Source organism: Tachysurus fulvidraco, chromosome 26, assembly GCF_022655615.1.
Source record: "Tachysurus fulvidraco isolate hzauxx_2018 chromosome 26, HZAU_PFXX_2.0, whole genome shotgun sequence".
In the NCBI taxonomy this organism is placed as follows: Eukaryota; Metazoa; Chordata; class Actinopteri; order Siluriformes; family Bagridae; genus Tachysurus; species Tachysurus fulvidraco.
This window is the reverse complement of record NC_062543.1, coordinates 8,404,611-8,424,769: the sequence shown is the minus strand read 5'-3', so window position 1 is coordinate 8,424,769 and position 20,159 is coordinate 8,404,611. Positions and strand designations below refer to the sequence as shown.

At 37.1% G+C, this 20,159-nt stretch overlaps 1 protein-coding gene across 3 annotated transcripts in view; it reads right to left on the bottom strand.

Annotated features, from left to right (window-relative positions):
- Positions 1-6,262: 6,262 nt before the first annotated feature.
- Positions 6,263-20,159, bottom strand: part of LOC113655064 (probable global transcription activator SNF2L2) — a 40,960-nt gene continuing 27,063 nt past the window's right edge. For 2 of the 3 annotated variants that reach the window (XM_047809059.1, XM_027165343.2), the window contains 5 exons: positions 18,798-19,027; positions 16,667-16,772; positions 13,333-13,434; positions 12,752-12,884; positions 6,263-7,739 (listed from right to left, as the gene is read on the bottom strand). In XM_047809059.1, the coding sequence (XP_047665015.1) occupies positions 7,588-7,739; positions 12,752-12,884; positions 13,333-13,434; positions 16,667-16,772; positions 18,798-19,027 (723 nt within the window). In that variant the 3' untranslated portion in view covers positions 6,263-7,587. Of the gene's footprint in view, positions 7,740-12,751; positions 12,885-13,332; positions 13,435-16,666; positions 16,773-18,797; positions 19,080-20,159 lie in introns of all 3 variants that reach the window. The other variant, XM_047809058.1, reaches the window with a different exon arrangement.

Below are 20,159 nucleotides of genomic sequence, written 5' to 3'. Positions count from 1 at the left end.
GTGCATGAATATTCATGTACTGTAATTGTAAAGTGTTACCAAATAATGTTTAAACGGCTATATATGTAGGGAGTTTGTAATCAGTGCAAACTTAAGTAAAATGTGATGAGATTTTTCTACTGACTTATTGTGTGTGATGGCTTATGTATAAGACAACCAAGTTACACAACCTGTATGCGTGTTGAGTGTCTGATAACAATTTCCATGCAACTGTAAAAAAAATAAATAAATTATGAGGAGATTTATGTAGGGTGAAATGATTAGGTGAAGTAGCTTATCTCAAGCAAGATGTCATTAAAAATGTGAAAGCTGAACTTTCTCTCAAAGAGTACATTTTACTTATATTAAACTACATAAGAGTTAAGTATATTTGTGCTGTTCGTATGTTAAAATACATTAATGGGTTTTGACAAATTCATACTACTCTGACCTAAATTTTATTTTATATGAAATGACTATAAGTTTATAGTTTAAGGTAAGTTTATTTTATATGAAAAACTAAAATAAAACTCTGTTGTTTCATATCAGTTAAACAAGTCCCTATGTTTATTACCGATTCAACTGTCCCTGTTTGAGCACCTGTGTAACATATAAGATTCTAATATTGTCATGTAATATTTTGTTATAACTGTAATTAAAACTGCATACAGTTTTTGTCTGTAACACAATAAGAGCAAACAAACAATTAATAAAATTGAATCATTTATGTTGACAAAATGTCATACTGTATGTTTGGCTTGGATTTTACCACTGTATCTGAAAAAAGATCTGTTTAAAGCTACAGGTACACTCACAATTAATTCCTAATAAATTTAATTACTTAAATTTATATGATCTTACAGATGTTTGAAGAGACAGTTAACTTTGTTTAGAGACTTTTGTCCCATTGAAGTTCTGGTGAAGTAAAAAAAAAAAAAGTAATAATCCCCTCTTAGCTATTATTTTATAAGAATCTTTTATGAAAATATACCATACTTGACAACACATTTGCTAACATTAGATACTAAAAATAATGGTCTTTTTTTTTTTTTTTTTAACCAATTATCTGTTATCACAGCTCAGGTTACATAGTCAGTAGTTGCTCTGTCATCTATAAATTGAGGATATTGTGTATTATCAGGGTAAAGTTATAAAAGAGGTGATAAGAGAAAAATCTTAAGTAGCCCCTTGACAGTGTATAGTAACAATTTGCAAACATCATCTTAGCACTCAGAAAACATTTAAAGTGCATATTCCCTAAAGTGGGTTTTAGACGAGCATCAAGAGGTCTACAGGGGGTTTTGCCCCCCATTAAAAGATTATGTTAGTCCAGGGATTAAACTGTGAGTTAATAAGGGAGTTAGTGTTTTATGTTTACACTCAACTCATCTATACACCATGGGGTTCAAAAGGCTGAGATCACTAATGAAAATACTATTTTGCCGAATCTTAAATATTCAAGATATAAAACATTTACTTTATTTGTTTAAAATATTTTTAAACTGTCTTTTCAAATATGAATACATCCAAACAGTTTTCAAATTATTGCTTATTGAATACGTACCACCGTGATGCTTCACTATCATGACTGTCCTCTCAGAAACCAAATGCTCTCAGTGTTTTAATTTTCCAGGATAGTAAATTAACATATTATATTATATTACAGTATATTATAAAGTAGGACATTTAGCCCCACTATATTTGCCATTTATTCAACTGAATAAAGCATTCCCATTTTATATAAATAAACTTTAATTAATAAAATACACATATACACATGAGTATATGTTGTCATGAAAACCATATTTTCATTTACATTTTACCAAAAAAAATTGCCAGTGTGGTACCCAGAGATGATGCTAATATTGATGTTGAGATGGTTGCAGAAGGCCCTCCATACTCAGAATGTGAACTGGACCCCCTGACAGAGACAATATCCTCAGGAAGGCCGTACACTGTGAATACACTCTGAGAATAAACAGGCAGAAGTCAGTAAACCAGAAAATCAGTCAGTGGACTAAACAAAAATAAAACACAGGATCCAAAACACAGAACTGATATTTTACAGGGCCAGAAGGTAAATGAAAGTTGATTTGGAGGACATGATAACACTTTGAACTCTTTGCCATGTTTATCAAACCATTCCTGAAAAAGTGTGTCAGGATGCATTATCTTAATGAAAGAGGCCAATCAAGCATCATGTTAGTTCTGGCAGGCCACGTCTTCAAGCGTGCATCAGCTGTTAATCAGCTGTCCATGACGCGCACCAATCCGGTTACGACATCCATATTACCCAACCATTCAAATTCCCATTCATAGAGCCGTTCTAGTGCTTCGCTGCCGCCGTGATCTAAACTCCCTCCTCCAACACTGACTCCACCATGCCGGAACCCGTGTTCACTGTACCAGTTTACGTCTTAAATCTACACATATCTCTCTCTCTCTCTCTCTCTCTCTCTCTCTCTCTCTCTCTCTCTCTCTAATTATTTAATTATCTCTCTATCAAACTGCCTCCTAACTCAGTGCCTTAGAGAGATAAAAGACTGGATGAGCTGCAACTTTCTATTGTTAAACTCCGATAAGACAGAAATACTACTCATAGGTCCAAAAACCAGTGCACATAAACTCTCACAACTTAACTCCCATTTAGAGGGATGTACTGTTACAAGTAGCTCGACAGTGAAAGACCTCGGTGTCATATTAGACAGTAACTTGTCTTTTAAAAATCATATCGCCCATACTACCAAAACAGCCTTCTTCCACCTTAGAAATATTGCCAAGCTGAGAAACATCCTGTCTGTATCTGATGCTGAGAAGCTAGTTCATGCGTTCATGACCTCTAGACTGGACTATTGTAATGCATTACTAGGTGGTTGTCCTGCATCTTTAATAAATAGGTTACAGTTCATCCAGACACTGTACCAGCTCCCAACGTCCTCTGTGGGACGAAGCCTTTGGACGTCCACTGAGCCGTGGCCGACTCTAAGAATCCTGAGACATCTCCAGTTAGACTCTGTGGTACTCAGGAGATCAGAAGTCCTTGAACCTCACACCAATACAACATTTAACTGACTGTATATTACAATCACACCGCCAGTGTCACCCATATGAGGATGGGTTCCCCCTTGAGTCCGGATCCTCTCAAGGTTTCTTCCTTTACCAATTTAAGGGAGTTTTTCCTTGCCACTGCTGCCTGAGTCACCTCAGACTTGCTCATAGGGGAATAAATACATACACACTGTGAACTATATACATCTAATAATAATCTAGAATTTTTATTCTGTTAATTCTTATTTCTTTTATTATTCGTTAATTCCTTTATCATTAATTATGTCTACCTTCTGCTCTATGTTTATGTTCTGTAAAGCTGCTTTGAGACAATGTCTATTGTAAAAAGCGCTATACAAATAAACTTGAATTGAATTGAATTGAATACCTCCTTTCCTCCTGTAATTACGGTGGCCGAGAAGTGCAAAACACATTAACAAATACGAAAAAAAAGCAACAAATGCAAAAACAAAACAACAAAACCGAGAACACATGAACAAATCCGAATACACAATAACAAATCCGAATACACAATGCAAAGTCAGACAACCCGGAAATGGTAGGTATCGTTTGTGAATGGAAACTTACCGATCATCGGACGAGACACCTGCCATTAACCTGTATGTCTTGAATGACAGGTGTCTTGTCTAATGATCAGTAAGTTTCCAATCACAAACTAGACCTACCTTTTCTGGGTTGTCTGAATCGTTGCACGAAACACATTAACAAATCCGAAAACACAACAATAATTCAGACAACCAACGGAAAAGGTAGGTATAGTTTGTGATTGGAACACGTACCGATCATTGGACAAGACATCTGTCACTCAAGGTATAGATGAAGTTCAACTGTCTGCGCAGGAAAAAGTTGGAATGTGTGTGTACAAAATGTATTGTCCGTACTGTGGATTACTGTGGATTAATTCTGTTATTTTCTTATATTTAAACGGAGAACTTTACACATTACATAAGATTCCATAACTGTATATCTTGAGTGACAGGTGTCTTGTCCGATGATCGGTAAGTTTCCATTCCCAAACGATACCTACCTTTTCCGAGTTATCTGACTTGTCGTTGTATTTTCGGATTTGGTAATGTGTTTTCGGATTTGTTCATGTGTTTTCGGATTTGTTCATGTGTATTCGGATTTTTTCATGTGTTTTCAGATTTGCTAATGTGTTTTCGGATTTGTTCATGTGTTCTCGGATTTGTTGTTTTGTTTTTGCATTTATTGTTTTGTTTTCGGATTTGTTAATGTGTTTTGCACTTCTCGGCCACCGTATGTTAATGCATCCTGTTGATATCTCTTCTTCATGTAAGCAATGCACCTGATCATCTATATGATGTAAAAGAGAATTTAATATGTTAGACCAGGCCACATTTCTTCTATTGCTCCCTGGTCCAATTTCTGATGCCATTGTACTGCTGAACATAGGTCAGCACCATATACAGCAAATTGCAAAGCACTGGGTCCCTACCAAGATTTAAAAACCTAAAGCTAAAGAAAGGCAAATTCTACAGTAATGTAACTGTAGAAAAGTTTTATTATTGGATCTTTAACTGGATTATTGGACAGTTAAATGAAACTCTAAACTTTGGAATAGCCTTTCTGACAGTGTTTGGGGCTCAGACACACCGTCCCAGTTTAAATGTAGATTAAAGACATAGCTCTTTAGCCAGGCATACACATAAAACATCCTATAATCATGTGTTCCAGTATATTTTCAATTCACATTATCATCTAGTGCTTGCTAATATTATCAACAGCAGCTATGCTATTTCCTCTCCATTTGATTCTCTTTTTCTACCCATCCCAAGGCATACAGAGATTGTGCCAGCTCCAGTTTTGTTCTGTTTCATGAAGATTTCAGACCTCAAAGAGAAGTGGCCAACCCTGTGAGGATCTAGAGATGTACCAGCTCCAGTTGGTTAATAATAATAACTTCTCACACTCTCTAGTGTCATTCAAATGAGGATGGGGTCCCTTCTGAGTCTGCTTCCTCTCAAGGTTTCTTCCAATTCTTCTCTAAGGTAGTTTTTCCTTGCCACAGTCACCACAGGCTTGCTCATTAGGGAGAAATAGGGATAATAAATGTAAATAAACATTTTATGTTCTAGAAAGCTGATTTGAGACAATGTCCATTGTTAAAAGTGCTATATAAATAAAATTCATTTCAATTTAATGTATTGTTTTTGTATAGTACTGCTAACAATTGCCATTGTCTAAAAGCAGCTAAAAGAGAATAAATATTTTTAAATTAAAAAGTTTCAAATTAAATTACTATCAAGGAAAAACACCATGAAAGGAAAAGATGATATGAGGAAGAAACCTTGAAAGGAACCAAACTCAGAAGGGAACCTCATCCTCATTTGAGTGACACTTGACACTAAATAATGTAAATTAAAATAATTTCTACAACAGTTTGTAGACGAGTGGAATTTTAAAGTAATACGGTCCTTTGATGGTGGAAGCCACTAGCTGGCCAACTGTTTTAAAATAATCATTATTATAGCATGACCAGACAAGAACTGGTCTAATTAGATGCGCAAACGGACACAGAGTGGGTTTCATTTCAAACTGGAGAGAATTCTGAGGTTGTGGGAACATTAGTTGTTATATGCAGTGCAACTAACTTATTTTGGAAATGAATGGGATGATACACAGTTGACAACATCGGTTAAGGGTGCATCATGCAACAAAAACACATGGACAGTGAGGTTCTGGAATCCCCAAAACCACACTTTTGCATCTTCATATTTTCATCACCTGTATAAACATGATCAAGATCAAGGCAGTCATGAGAAGGCAGTCAAAACACAACTGTACCAAATTGTGAATTCTGTCAACTCAAAGCTTAAAAACAAAATACTACATATGTTCTGCATGTCAAACAAAATATAAAACTGTCATGTGTACATCATACTACAGCATACTAAGCAACTGATCCCGAATGCATCTGTCAAATTCTTTATCTTTCTTCATTTATAATCATGCTATTCCACTGTTCCCTCTACTGGCTTCCAATAACTGCCTGCATTCCATTTAATGTTATATTTATTAAAAACAGGGACAAGTTTGGCTTGAAGGGTCTACCCATAACTCCTCAAGATAAGCAACATGAATTTCAAAATAAGAGTCTCATTAACATCTTATGAATAGGAAAAAAGTCACACTGGAAGTAGTAACAGCAGGATAATCACCAGAAAAAATAAATTCTGATACACAGACACTGTAGGACTATTTATAAAAATGTTTATTATCAATTACGATGATTCAAATCAAACCTCTTTGCACTTTCAAGTCATAAAAACCTTAAAAACTTTATTTCAAAATCTACCTATAAAGACAATTTCTCTCTCAACCTTCAAAACTACACACATATCTTGACAGTGTTATCATGAGATCCCTCTCTTGAGGGCAATGTCCTTCCAGCAAAATTCACCATGCTCCAAAAACACCACAGGCCTCATTAATCATATAGTTAAAACATTGAATGATTAAATATGAGTTCAGTTTTCAGTGTTGTTCCCAAAGATGTTCACAAGCTAAAGTAGAAGTGACAATATTTTTTTATCCAAATTTCCAATTTAATTTAAGCAACTAATTAAACTTTTCCCAAAATATATGAAAAATGACCAGATATTAAATTTAAAAAGGTTGTGTCCCTGATTGTTAAAAAAATATATTTTACAGGGTTGCATGATACACGCATGAGCCCATCATGGCACCTGAAATAAATCTTCATAAACATTTATAAAGACATTAAAAAAAGTGTGAGTGCTTTTAATCTATTTTGATAGACTAATTCACGATTTAACATTCAAGTTAAATGTTGTTAACATGAGACATTTTCTTGCCTGAAAAATCCGACTTTGAATTTACTTTTGTTGTCAGAACCATATAGTGGTGATGTGACACAATAAAAATTGTCATTTACATCAGACATATGAAACAGAAATGAGACACACACTTTACAACTGTCACTTTAAGCAAACTATAGTCATTACTATTATATGACTATGACATTCAAAAATTGCACTGAGCTCTGAAGTCAGTTGTCATGGCATTATATTATGTTGTAACCTTATATAACCTTGTATTTGTCCCTTTTGTTTTTGGTGTATTGTGAACATAGGGTGTTTCATAAATATTTCAACAATTAATTGATGTGGTAAGGTTATATGAGATATTTTTTTCCTAGACCGGCCAATGTTGGAGTTCATCTTTTACACCTTTGACTATATACTATATACTATATTGAGGCTACCGTGCATTAAAAAGTGCTTAACGGGCAGAAATATTATTTGTTTATTTATTTGTTTAACATCCACGATTATATGTATAAATCTATTTAGTTTATGTCTTTAATGAAGTAGGATGGTTTATATGTTTAATTACAAGATAATGCAAGTATGTTAATGTGCACATGATGGAACAAATTTGGGAACAATTAGATCACTGAATCAACTTACATAAATGCAAGTGATTTGATGAGCTTATCATTTTCCAATGTTATCAAGATGACAGAAAGCCATGAAGCTCATTTCCAGAAGATGTAGTTCAGCCATCCTCCAAGCCTGTGTTGTCCTCCTGGTCTTCTGTGCTGTCCTCATCGCTGTAGATACCCTTTATTTTAGAACTGGAATTAGCAGAAATAGTAGTGCTTCTCTCCCTACTATTGTCAAATTTGGCTTTTGTTGGTTCTGATTTTACTGAAAGAAAATAGGAGAAAATAGTTTCAATGTATAAGTTTCACAGTGGACACAAAATTTGTATCCTAATCTTATTTGACTGAATACATTCATTTTTGGCAGTAGTTCATGAGTAGAAAGGATGTGCTAGGTCATGATACTTGTAATGCATTTGTGGTGGAAACTGCAATTTGATTTCAGAACAAATTCCACAGAAAGATAATACTAACACAAGACAAAACGCAAAATGTACAAAATGCAAAAAGGATGTAACACACCTTACCATAAAAACAGAGATAACTCTAAGAGTAGTCCCTCACCAACCTCTATTAGAAGTAATGGAATGTTGTTACTTTATAATGTCTTTGAACCAATCAATAATGCTGTTGCAACCAACTGCTCCTCCAGCTGCAGCTCTCCCATCCAGGGTAATGACACTCACAAAGATGACCCAATGGATGATCCTAAAGCCTTCATGCAGCAGATGCAGGGGAGTTGGCCATAATCTTCCACCCCATCACCCAACATCTCTGCCACTGACCAACTTTCAAAAAATTAAGCCATCCAGCTAGCAGAGGATCACCCCATTTTCCTCGCATTCTACTCTTTCATTTCTTATGTCTTGCCCTGCGCCCACTCTCTCTACTCTACATAGAGGGTATCTCCCAAGACAAGATAGCTCTGTGCAAATGATCATTTTGCAGATTACACCAGTTTTGTGTAAAAGACTGCTGTTCCATTCTCATGTGTTCTCTTGTTCTGCAGACTTTATAGTAAGTACTGTGAACCAGGAAGTGATAGTGCGGATGGCATCAACAACCATGTGTGATGACCGTGTTCTCACATGCCCAAATGAACTGAATCAAGCGGGGAAACACACCAGGGCTGGATTCACACAGACTAAATACTACAGACTAATACTATTGTCTTATGTCTTAATCATATTCTGTATTGGACCCCAAGCTGAATAAATCTAAACTTTTTCTTTAGGTGACTGAGATAATCTGATTATATCTAAAAGAATGGGGGGGACAGTATTTTGAATAATTGCATATATTTATTTATACAGTTGCAATACACTTTTCTATTCTGCTTTGTAGCATCCATAGCTACTAAAAGATAAATTTGTCTCCAACATTTCTAAATATTTAGGCATGATACAGTATAATAGATGGTCCTCTTGACTGTCAGCACAGTAAAACAGGATATAATGACTCTTTTATACAGATGCAGCAACTAAGCACTTGTAGTGCAGTCAACATCGGACTGCACTACATTCTGCAACACCTGGACTGCCCAGGGACATACGACCGGATTCTGTTTGTTGACTTTAGTTCGGCCTTTAATACTATAATTCCGGAAATTCTTCACTCCAAAACTCCTAAGGCTCACTATACCCCCTTCCATCTGTCAGTGGATCACCAGCTTCCTGACAGACAGGAAACAACAGGTGAGACTGGGAGGTGCCACCTCCAGCATTCGTACAATCAGCACTGGCGCTCCACAGGGATGTGTCCTCTCCCCACTGCTATTCTCCCTCTACACTAATGACCACTCTTCAAGTGACCCAACTGTTAAACTCCTGAAGTTTGCAGATGATACTATGCTCATTGGTCTCATCCAAGATGGCGATGAATCCGCATAAAGAGAGGATGTAAAGCGGCTGGTGCTAATGTGCAGTCAGAACAGTCTGGAGCTAAACACCCTCAAAACTGTGGAGATGACAGTGGACTTTAGGAAAGTCCCCTCAACACTACTCCCCCTCACAATATCAAACAGCCCGGTGTTATCTGTGGAGGCCTTCAAGTTTCTGGGCAATACCATTTCCCAAGACCTGAAATGGGAGTGCAACATAAACTCTATCATCAAAAAGGCCCAGCAGAGGATGTACTTTCTATGTCAATTAAGGAAGTACGGTCTGCCACAGGAGCTGTTGATGCTGTTCTACACTGCAGTCATAGAATCTGTTCTGTGCACATCCATCACCATCTGGTTTGGTGCAGCAAAACAGGACAGAAACAGACTGCAACGCACAGTTAGAACAGCTGAAAAAATAATTGGCACCCCCCTGCCCACTCTTCAGGACTTGTACGACACAAGAACCAGAAACCGGGCAGGGAAAATCACTACTGACCCTTCACACCCTGGACACACCCTCTTTCAGCTCCTCCCTTCTGGCAAGTGCTACAGATCTCTGCTTACTAAAACTGCCAGACACAGGAACAGTTTCTTTCCCGAGGCAATCACCCTGATCAACAACTCATCATAATTATATTCACTGCTTCTTATCATAAGTACTGCATTATCAGGACTGTCAGTCATCAAATCATCTGTATATTACACACTACTGCTGCTGTATATTGCACAATATTGTTATTTGCACACCCACACTTTATGTACATTACTGATCGTTCACATTCCATATTCATATTTTCTATATTTTATTCATTTTATATCCTCATTTTATACGCATTCTGTATACATTGTATCTCATCATCTGCATTGTTTTCTTGTATAGTATTGTAGTATTTTTGTCTGTAACTTTGAGATTCACAAACTGCTGGAACCAAATTCCTTGTGTGTGTCAACACACTTGGCCAATAAATCTGATTCTGATTCTGATATGATTTTTAGTGCATTATATGCAGTCAGACATGTCCTACATACTGTATACTATATCATGTTTCAAATTAAATGTGTAACTATATAATAACAGGCAGTGTTTGATGGCTTTCTGAGTGTGTATATGCAGAAGGACTAATCCAACCATGTAGCTATGGCTCCGTGGAAATTGAAAAAGCATTGAATAAATGTTGGAAATATTTTGGAGATACATATGCTGTATGAACCCACTTTAAGTTCTGTAATGGACAAACATTCAGAGAAATTGCTCTTTGCCCCCAGGAAGCAGCTGACAACAACTCTAGGGACTTCAGCACCAAGGTCAGCTCTGCTGAATAAGAGTGCAAGTAGGGGGAGCAAAACTCCCATAAAACCAGCGGACTAATCAGGAGTGCCACTAAGGCCATCACCATCCATCAGGAGAGCACAGTGGAGAGCTTGGCTCAGAAGCTAGAGGGACGTAAAGGGGGCAACCCCCACACAGATGGAACTAATGTACTGTCTCCCTCTGCTCTTTCCTTTACTGTCAAATTCACAGTAAGCTCCTGGGTCTTCATCTTCCTATCATCACCGGTTGGACTCCCTACCTCTTTCAACTGTGGACGTCCCATGTAAGTTTGCTAACTTCTGACTGCTGGACATCTTCACCTGTCTTAATTAAACACAGATTGTGTTTTGCACCTAATTCCCATCTCTGTGCTGTCCTTCTGTGTCTACCCCACTAGCGTGCAGTATTGTATGTTGGTGGAGAATGCAGGAAACAGACACAAAGGAAATCCCTGGGCCCAGCATGGAGCAGATCCTACAGCACCTGCTACAGTCCAGCCTCCACCAGCATGTGGTGACCCAGGAGCTGGCCAAGAGCATCAAAAGTGCTAAACAGGAGCTTCTCAAACAAGGGAAAGGTAGCTCGCAGACAGCGGTGACCCCTTTCCCCAATCCTGGCCATGATGCTCAATGCCAGTTTACTAAGGTTATGGCAGAAGATGACATTGAAGCCCTACTGGACACCTTCAAACATTCTGCGAACTAGTAGTGTTGGTCAAAGAAAGATTGGGTAGATGCTCTAGCCCTACTGTTTAGTGGAGATGCCCAGCTGTCCTTCTATGCCGTGGATCTAGAGGACATGGCAAAGATTCTTGTCTGCTGCATCAGGTTTTACTGAAACTTCCATAGGTTTCAGTAAGACCCTGTGAAAAATCCCTGATCACAAATGAAGAAGCTGCTGTGGATAATGAGGCGGTGGCTCCAATATGACCACCAAGGATGAAGAAGCGGAAGGATGTGGGGCTGAAAGGACCTGCTAACCCCAAGGAGTTCCTGAACACCTTGCAGTGTGTCATGGCCGACCTGAAGATCGGCCGGGACCCACGGAAGGAATTCTGGCCCAATCTCCACTGCTCACAGCCCTAATGATTGCCGAAGCCAGAGCTGGTTAGGGAAAGGAGATAATTGGGGAACAGCCCTGCCCTGGGACCAGTCGACAAGCCAATGCCTACCAAGCCGGAACTCATGCCGCCATCCAGGGACCACAAGCAGTGGCTCGCTGGCTGGGGTCTGCATGCCTCTGCAGCCCCAATAGCACCACAACTCACCATGGAAGCGAATGGCTGTCTTGTTTTCACACTCCTCAACTAATAGAATGGCCGGCCATCTTTTCTCCAGTAAAGTCCATGCTGCACAGATTAAACTCCATATCCCGGACCTCTCCATCCACCTGCTACTCGGACATGACTGGCCGGCTTTGTGGCCGCCATGAGTTTGCCACGCAAAAAAAGTTGGATTGTGAGCAGAAGGCCCAGATGCAGCAGGCGGCATGGCTTGGGAAGAACGCGATGCTGTGTCAGTGCATTCCCCTCCTAAATGACACTGATCCCAGAGGGCTGGCGCTGATGAAGATGGGGGAAGACCTCTCACCCGCACAGGCACAGTGCCTGGGCTACTGCATCGGCCGGGGCTCTCAAACCGCAGGCGAAAACGATCAAAGTCATCAGGGAGTACCCTCGTCCAATTAAAAAAAAAGCAGGTACATGCCTTAAGAAGAACTACGCTGCAGTAGAACGGGAAGCCCTCACAATTAAATGAGCCATTGAGGAACTCTGCTATTACCTAGCAGGGAGACGGTTCACCCTTTTTCAGGTGAAAGACACCAATACCAGGGTGGTAACTCGGTGCTTCCTCTCTTTGCAGGATTATTCAAATCAGGTCCAGCATTGTGCCGAAAGCCAGCACAGGAATGGCAAAGGTCTCACAAGATGCTTACACTCTCTGGGGACGGCTGTTGCCAGGCAGGGGCTGAGAGCTAAGGGGGGCCCCTATGTGTTGTGCACCTAGTCCTTGTCTCTGTTCTTTCCTTAAGTTTCTCCCCGACTGGAGTGCCCTACAGTTTATTCAAGTAAATTAAATCTTACTATCCAGGTTTATATGCTTGGCACACACTGCCTCGCTGCCTCCAACAGCATCGGTGTCCTCTTGATTGATTTCTACGATCCGTTGTCTTGCACTTTCAAAGACTGACTTCAGCACAATGGAATCCTCAAAGATCTGAAATTATAGTACAAATACACAATATCACAACCATACTAGTTTGATAGTAAAATAACTTTAAACATGATAATTGGTGTAAAATGGTGATTATATAGTGGTATATATAGTGTATGATGAAATATATGCACATTAAAATATAGAAAGCACTTAGCTCTTTAAATTACTTTATTTACTAGAAACTGGAGTTGAAATAGCTTAAAAATGTTTCATATGCATCTTTGTGTATATTAATGTTTATTTCACAAATGTAAACAAACTAGAATTGCAAAGACATTCAGTCTGCGTCTTCATATTGTTATCCATTTTACTACACAATTAATAAATCCAACTTTACTAACTTAATCCCAATATGGCCTGTTTTACTACATTAAGATGTGATATATTTGCTTTTCAAATTTAGCATTTCATGGTAAATATAATTGGGCCAAGTCAAACTGGAGCACACCTGAGATCCCTCCAGGTTGTAAGTCTGAGCATTGTGGCACATCTGTATAATATCTTTCTCCAAGTCTGCAATGCACCTGTATTTGTGGTTACGTACTCGTTCCTACACAAAAAAAAGTCTAGTTAGAAAATTCTAATTTTTTACTAAAACATGCAAGAGATATATGTGGTTGGTTTATTAAAATTATAGTAACATTTGGATAGTTCAGTTTGTTACAAACTATGCTCAACACACGAAACATTCTATTAAGATTGTTTTGTATTTTGAGTATAGATTGAGACAGAATTCTCTTAAGATGAAAGAGAGAAGTGGCATCAGTATCTATTTATAGACTGAATATACTGTTGTAGTGTGTCATTTTTAAGATTATTTCACAAGCTATTTCACATATAGCTGAATGTTTGATGCATTGTCTATAGAGTGCCTTGCATAAATATCCAGCTATTTCAGTGTGTTCAATGCAGGATTAATTATTCTTTCCATCATTGGTAGTATCTTTAAGTTGTGAAAAACAGCATTTAAGGGCACCAGCTTTAGTTTGGTATATACGAGGAGCCAGTATACAATGCCAGACATATAAAACAAAACAAACAAATGGATAACTGGAGAAGTTTTGAAGGCATCGCATTTTATGGCAGGATATGATTCCCTCATTTCTTACAACACAGCTCATATTCTCAGAAAAATGCCTAGTTAATTAGTGACACTCCAGAGCCAAGGCCAGGGAGCAGACAAGCAGGTTGAAATAGCCATTACCTAGCTGCATGTTGTCACTCAGGTTCCACTATATTAAGACTGTGTCTGTTCCTCAAACAAAAACAAAAATGTAGAAATACACAGAAAGTTTAAGTATTTAACATAAAATTAGATCATAATGAATGCAAGCTCTTTTGATCTGAAGCTAGGGCTGTTAAATATTAAATTTCTTATATTTAAAAATGCTTTTAAATGCTATTACTGATTAGTAGTTTAATGTACTGTGTTTCAGAAATGTGGAACTGGTAATTGTTGTTTGTGTATGAAACAAATAAACTGATAATTGTCGTCCATTAAAAAAAATTATGGACTGGGTGAAAAAATGAGCATCACTCACTGATGTTGGCTCAGCTGATATATGCATGTTGTTTGTTCAGTTGACCACCCTTTCAACAAGAAGAGAAACAGTGCAGAACAGCGCATTTGAAAATTGTGTTCTCTTGTGTTGTTCATAGCAGAATCCTCTATACACGAATGTGTAAATATGACTGATGGATCTTTTTTTTGTTACCATTAAAAACTATTTCATACACAAATCTATTTTTTATTACACTTGTATCCTCATTTGAGACATCAAATGAGGATACCTCAATACTAGCCTCAATGAAGAGCTTCAATACTAGCCTACACTAACTGAAATGTCTTTCTTCACCAGACCTTCTCTTTGTGAATTGGACATTCCAATTTCAAATGTCATAATACTAAAACCTGTCTATTGAAAAGCTGGCATTTTAAATAAAGGTCTTGAGTGAATAAAACAATAACTTACTCATGATCTCAAAAAAGACACTTACTGGCACCATCTATTGGTGCAATTATGTACTTTACTCAGAATCACTGAAGTAATTAATGTGTAAACCGGTGAATGAATCTGAACGAATTTTTGGGTGAATGAAATCAAAACATTTGAGTCACTGCAATAAATTGAAATGACCACAGCTAACTTCATTAAATCTCTCAGTCAGGATTTAGGCCTCATCATAGAACAGAGAGAGCACTGGTTAAAGTGGTAAATGACCTACTACTGTCAAGGGTTGTGTCTCCTTCCTTGTGTTGCTTCACAATAATGGACCTTTCCATTTATCACAGCATTCTATTTGATATATTATAAATGTTGTTAGAGATAAGGGAATAGCCCTCTCCTTCCTCAGGTATTATTTCATGTTTTATTACCAGTTTGTAGATGATACTTTTGTTTGTATGCATACTAAAGTATAGTTTTAGTTACACAAAGTTCTGTTTTAAAGTCCACTGTTTTTTTAACATATCTTACCAATAGTTAAATTACTTAAACACACTATTAGCCTTCACTGATAATACACAACTGTATGTTTCAGCAAAGACAGAAGAGGCACCATTACAAGATTACATTAGACATTGCATGCATATTACATCATTCTTTCTACTTAATTCTACTTAATTGTGTAAAAGAGAGGTACTTTTTACTAGGGCCACATGCCGCTAGAAATAAGCTTTTTGATTACATACTAAACCTAGATTACCTTTATGTGTTCTCATGTGCAGCAGGTAAAGACCTTGGTGTGATTATTGACTCCAATCTTTCATTTATAGCTCATGAATATAAATTCAGCAGAATAGATTTCGCATATCTCAAAAATATTGTCAAGATAAGAAATATAATGTCACCATACAATGAAGAAAAACAAGTGCATGCCTTTATAGTTTGGATTATTGTATTGACCTCCTGTCTGATTATTACAGTAGGTGCGTAAAAATGCCCCGGTTAGTCTAGAAAACATTTTAAACTTACTTATTATAAATTTATGTACACAACAGTAATTGTGAACATTGGGTCTTTTATGCTCTGCCATGCATACTTTGATTATAAAAGAAGATTTGATGGTATCTTCCATAGTGAAAGCAACCGCAGGGGGTAGAGCTTTTTTCCATAGTTAGAACAGACTGACAAATATTGTTCAGGACTCAGACACAGTCTCAGTGTTTAATTCTAGGCTGACAACATATGTGTTAATTTAAACTTTTTGTTAATATTTTTTTCTTTGGTAAAGGGACAGATCTAGAGGGATTGTGGGCATAGAGTGTTTTGTTGATCTGGGCTGTTTGGATCCTGTTTGAATGTCTGTCGAAGTCTGCAAGATCTGAGATAATTTTTGCATGTGTAATGGATTCTTTATAGGAGGGTCATAAAACCTGCAGATAGCATTCAACATAAATATAATGGGTATAAAATATTTCATACAAAGTATATTTACCAGTCTAACTATAAGCCATTCTTCTCTCTTTCATGTAAAGGTGGTCATTCTACATTTATAGCATTTGGCAGATGCCTATTTCAATGATTTGTTAAAGTATTTCACAGTTTAGTCAATGGCAGTCCTCTGACATACTACTGACAGTCTATGTATACTTTGTTTTACTGTAGAATGTTTAAGGTAGGATTAAAGTACAGTACTTCACTTTGTAGTACAGGTGGACAATAAATATTTGATGTTTTGATGGCTCATATGTATATCACAGCAACCTGACCCACACTAAAATTATTACAGTCTACTCTCTCTTTTCTGTTTGAAGAAGTAAAAAATTTGGTAGAAGGTACCCTGATCCTCCGAAAGTCCACAGGCTTGCGAATAAGCTCGTAGTATTCTGGTACCTCTTTCCTAGATGGCAGCTGAACAAAACCTTTGCTTATCTGGCGACCCAACCTGTGTGACAGTAAATAATTAGTTGTGGGATACTACCATTTAATAACAATATGATACAAGAAAAGCTGTGTTGCTATATACAATAAATGAGTTTGTGTGTGTGTGTGTGTGTGTGTGTGTGTGTGTGTGTGTGTGTGTGTGTGTGTGTGTGTGTGTGTGTGTGTGTGTGTGTGAGAGAGAGAGAGAGAGAGAGAGAGAGAGAGAGAGAGAGAGAGAGAGAGAGAGAGAGAGAGAGAGAGATAGCAACAAACAGTCAGCTCTTGAAGATGATGTGTTGGAAGCAGGAAGAATCAAGAATAAGGATCTAAAGGACTTTGACAAGGGCGAAATTATGATGGCTAGTTGACTGGGTCAGGGCATCTCCAAAACCACAGGTCTTTTGGGGTGTTCCTGTTATGCAGTGGTAGGAACCTACCAAAGATTTTTCACAAAAATATAAGCAGTGAACATGACCCTGGTAACAGGCTGCCCAAGGTTCACAGATGTGTGTGGTGAACAAAGTCTAGACCATCTGGTCAAATCCCACAGTCAAGCTACTGCAGCACAGAATGTTGAAAAAGTTAAAGTTCGCTATGATGAAAGGTGTCAGAGGACATCAAAGATTGCTGTCCCTAGGGATGCATAGCCTCAGACAGGTCTATAACCCTTGACATTTGCTGTAGGTCACCATGTAGTGAGTAACACAATAATAGGCCATTGACAAGACTATAATGGATATAAAAATTCAACACAACCATCTAAAAATTGACAGGCTTTTGGGGAAAAAATTAAACCAATAAAAATTCATAAAATCATAAAAATTGGATAAAAATTGCCTGAAATCCATCCAAAAGCTTATTTTGTGGAAAACGGAAACTATAATGCATAAGTGTGCATGACCCTAAACTGATATGTTTGATGTTCTAACACCACTGTCTTTCATAGGTACATAAAGAATCTATGAGCATGTCAACATCTTGACTTGGCAATATTTTCTCCATCTTCCTTGTAAAAACATTTTAGATTCTTCAGACTGTAAGTGTTTCTCCTGTACACACCCAGCTACAGGTCACCACACAGAGCTTTATTTGGATTCATATCTGTGCTCAGACTAGGTCATTCAGAAACATAGATCTTTTGGTTAAACCATTTATTTGTTGATTTGGAGGTATGCTTTGGAAGATTGTCCCAAATGATATATGTAGCTATTCCTTATTCCCTACATAACATATTTTGCCATATAGTTAGAGGTGATTTAGTTAAGATGAGTTCTTTTCCTTCTTCTTCTTTTTCTTCTTCTTCTTCTTGCTACTGTACCTTACCCCATAGTCCAGACAAATGAGGAAAATGAGAGTCTGTTGTCACAGGCAGAGGGTAATCAGTACTTATTAAATAATCCTTTTAATGATGACATGACAGCATCCCTAGTTTTGTTTTTTGTTTTTGTTTTTTGATAATAGCCATGATAGACGGTTCATGAAACTTGCCCTTTTTACACCCCTCTCATGATCTATACCTTTTAAAAAGCGAAGTAAAATGCAGAGCATGACTTCATCAGTACTGTAAGATGAAACCAAGAAGATGTGAAGAAAATCTTTTCCAAAACATCTGATCGTTAATTGGGGTTAATCAGAATAATAATTGATGTTTAAAAAATAATTTGAACATAAATTGATTCATTCTGTGACATGAACAGTAAACATCCACATAACCAGATTTTTTTTTATCTAATGGGAAAAGACCTGAAGTCAGGAAAAATTATTGTTTTTTACCATGGCGCTGTAAACCTAGATCTCAGGAAGCAATAACCCATGCACGTTTTTGGAGCAAAATTTAATTTAAAGTCTGTGATCTGTGACCGCTGTGTCTGAGACTATTTTAGTCATCACTGACTATTCTCAGAACAGAAAAAGTTAAAAAAGTTAACACAAAAATTATTATTATTATTATTATTATTATTATTGCTCAATATGTCTAGGTCATAAATGATTAGACTCAAAAAGTAAAGATATAAAGTAAATATGTGGTAGATTCATTTATACTTACGTGTCTTTGTAGTTGATGACCATGTCAACAAGAGTGTTCATTTGCTTGGTAAGTTTTGGGGGATTTGGTGGAAGTTTCTCAGCTGGTGGTCGACCACGTCGTTTCTTGACTTTCTCAACAATCTCCTGCCCAGTCTCAGAGGCCTGGATGCCCTGGTGGTCACTTTTTCTTTTCTTCAAACTGCTTTCTTCCTCCATATCCTCAGACGCTCCTTTTAGAACAGCCTGAGACTGTAGAAACAATCCATGGGAATGATGAAGAGTGAATGAGGGTCAGGGTTTGCTGTAGGGTCAATAACAATAATATGATAAATTAAATGTAAACATTTGCAAGTAATCATAGATGATTTAAAAGTACTACACTCTTACATGCTTATTGTATTTTATTATTATCATCTTTGTCTATTATTACTGTGATTAAGGAATAAATGAAAATATAAAAATATATCAATATATTTGAATTTGAATACATTATCAAAGCTGTGCCCTACAATTTTAATGATGAAAATGATTGGCTTTCTGGCATAAATTACAGTTTCTGTTAAAATAATATCCACTATAATATTATGCTAATATTTTAGTAGCAGTTGCACAATCAAAAACATTTAGGTGCAAGTGTGTGAGAAAGTCAGTGTTAAAAACGCTGATGTTTAATGATAGACAGAATGCTATGGCTTTGTAATATAGGATATAGATATAGATAATAGATACGAGTAACATCAAAAGAATACTCAAAATATCAGTTCAAAACAGGACTTTGTGTTTGAGCTAACAGGTGCCTTAAAAGGCAGTGAAATTCTAGACCATGGTGAGGTTGTATTTGCCTCTGTACAAAGAGATTTCAAATCTCACACAATCTATTGTTACACTGTGGCACTCCATTCACATCAGTAAAGGTGTGTTCGGTTCAACCAGGTGAAAACAGGAAAAAAATGCTTATGTCCAACCAAATTACCAATATACCCATTTATACTAGGAAGTCAGAACCTGAATCAAATCCCCTTTACCATGACTTTCACTTTTAGTTAATATTTTATATTCAGTACTAATGCCTGGTAATACACATGCTTTAAAATGATTATTCACAACCTTATTTAATGGAAAATGCTGCTGTATTTAAAAACAGATTATCAGAATAGTGCTACACTGCCTGTTTATCTAAAATGGTAAAAAAAAAAAAAAATTAGAAGTGGTATTTTTAGCCAAATCTGACTACAGTCTGCTAGTTGCTAGTTAATGTAAAAAGCTGTCATGTTTCCCCATGTATCCCATTTTTCTTACATGGCTACAGGAGAAGGAGAGGAAAATCTGTGTGTGTATGTGTGTGTGTGTGTGTGTGTGTGTGTGTGTGTGTGTGTGTGTG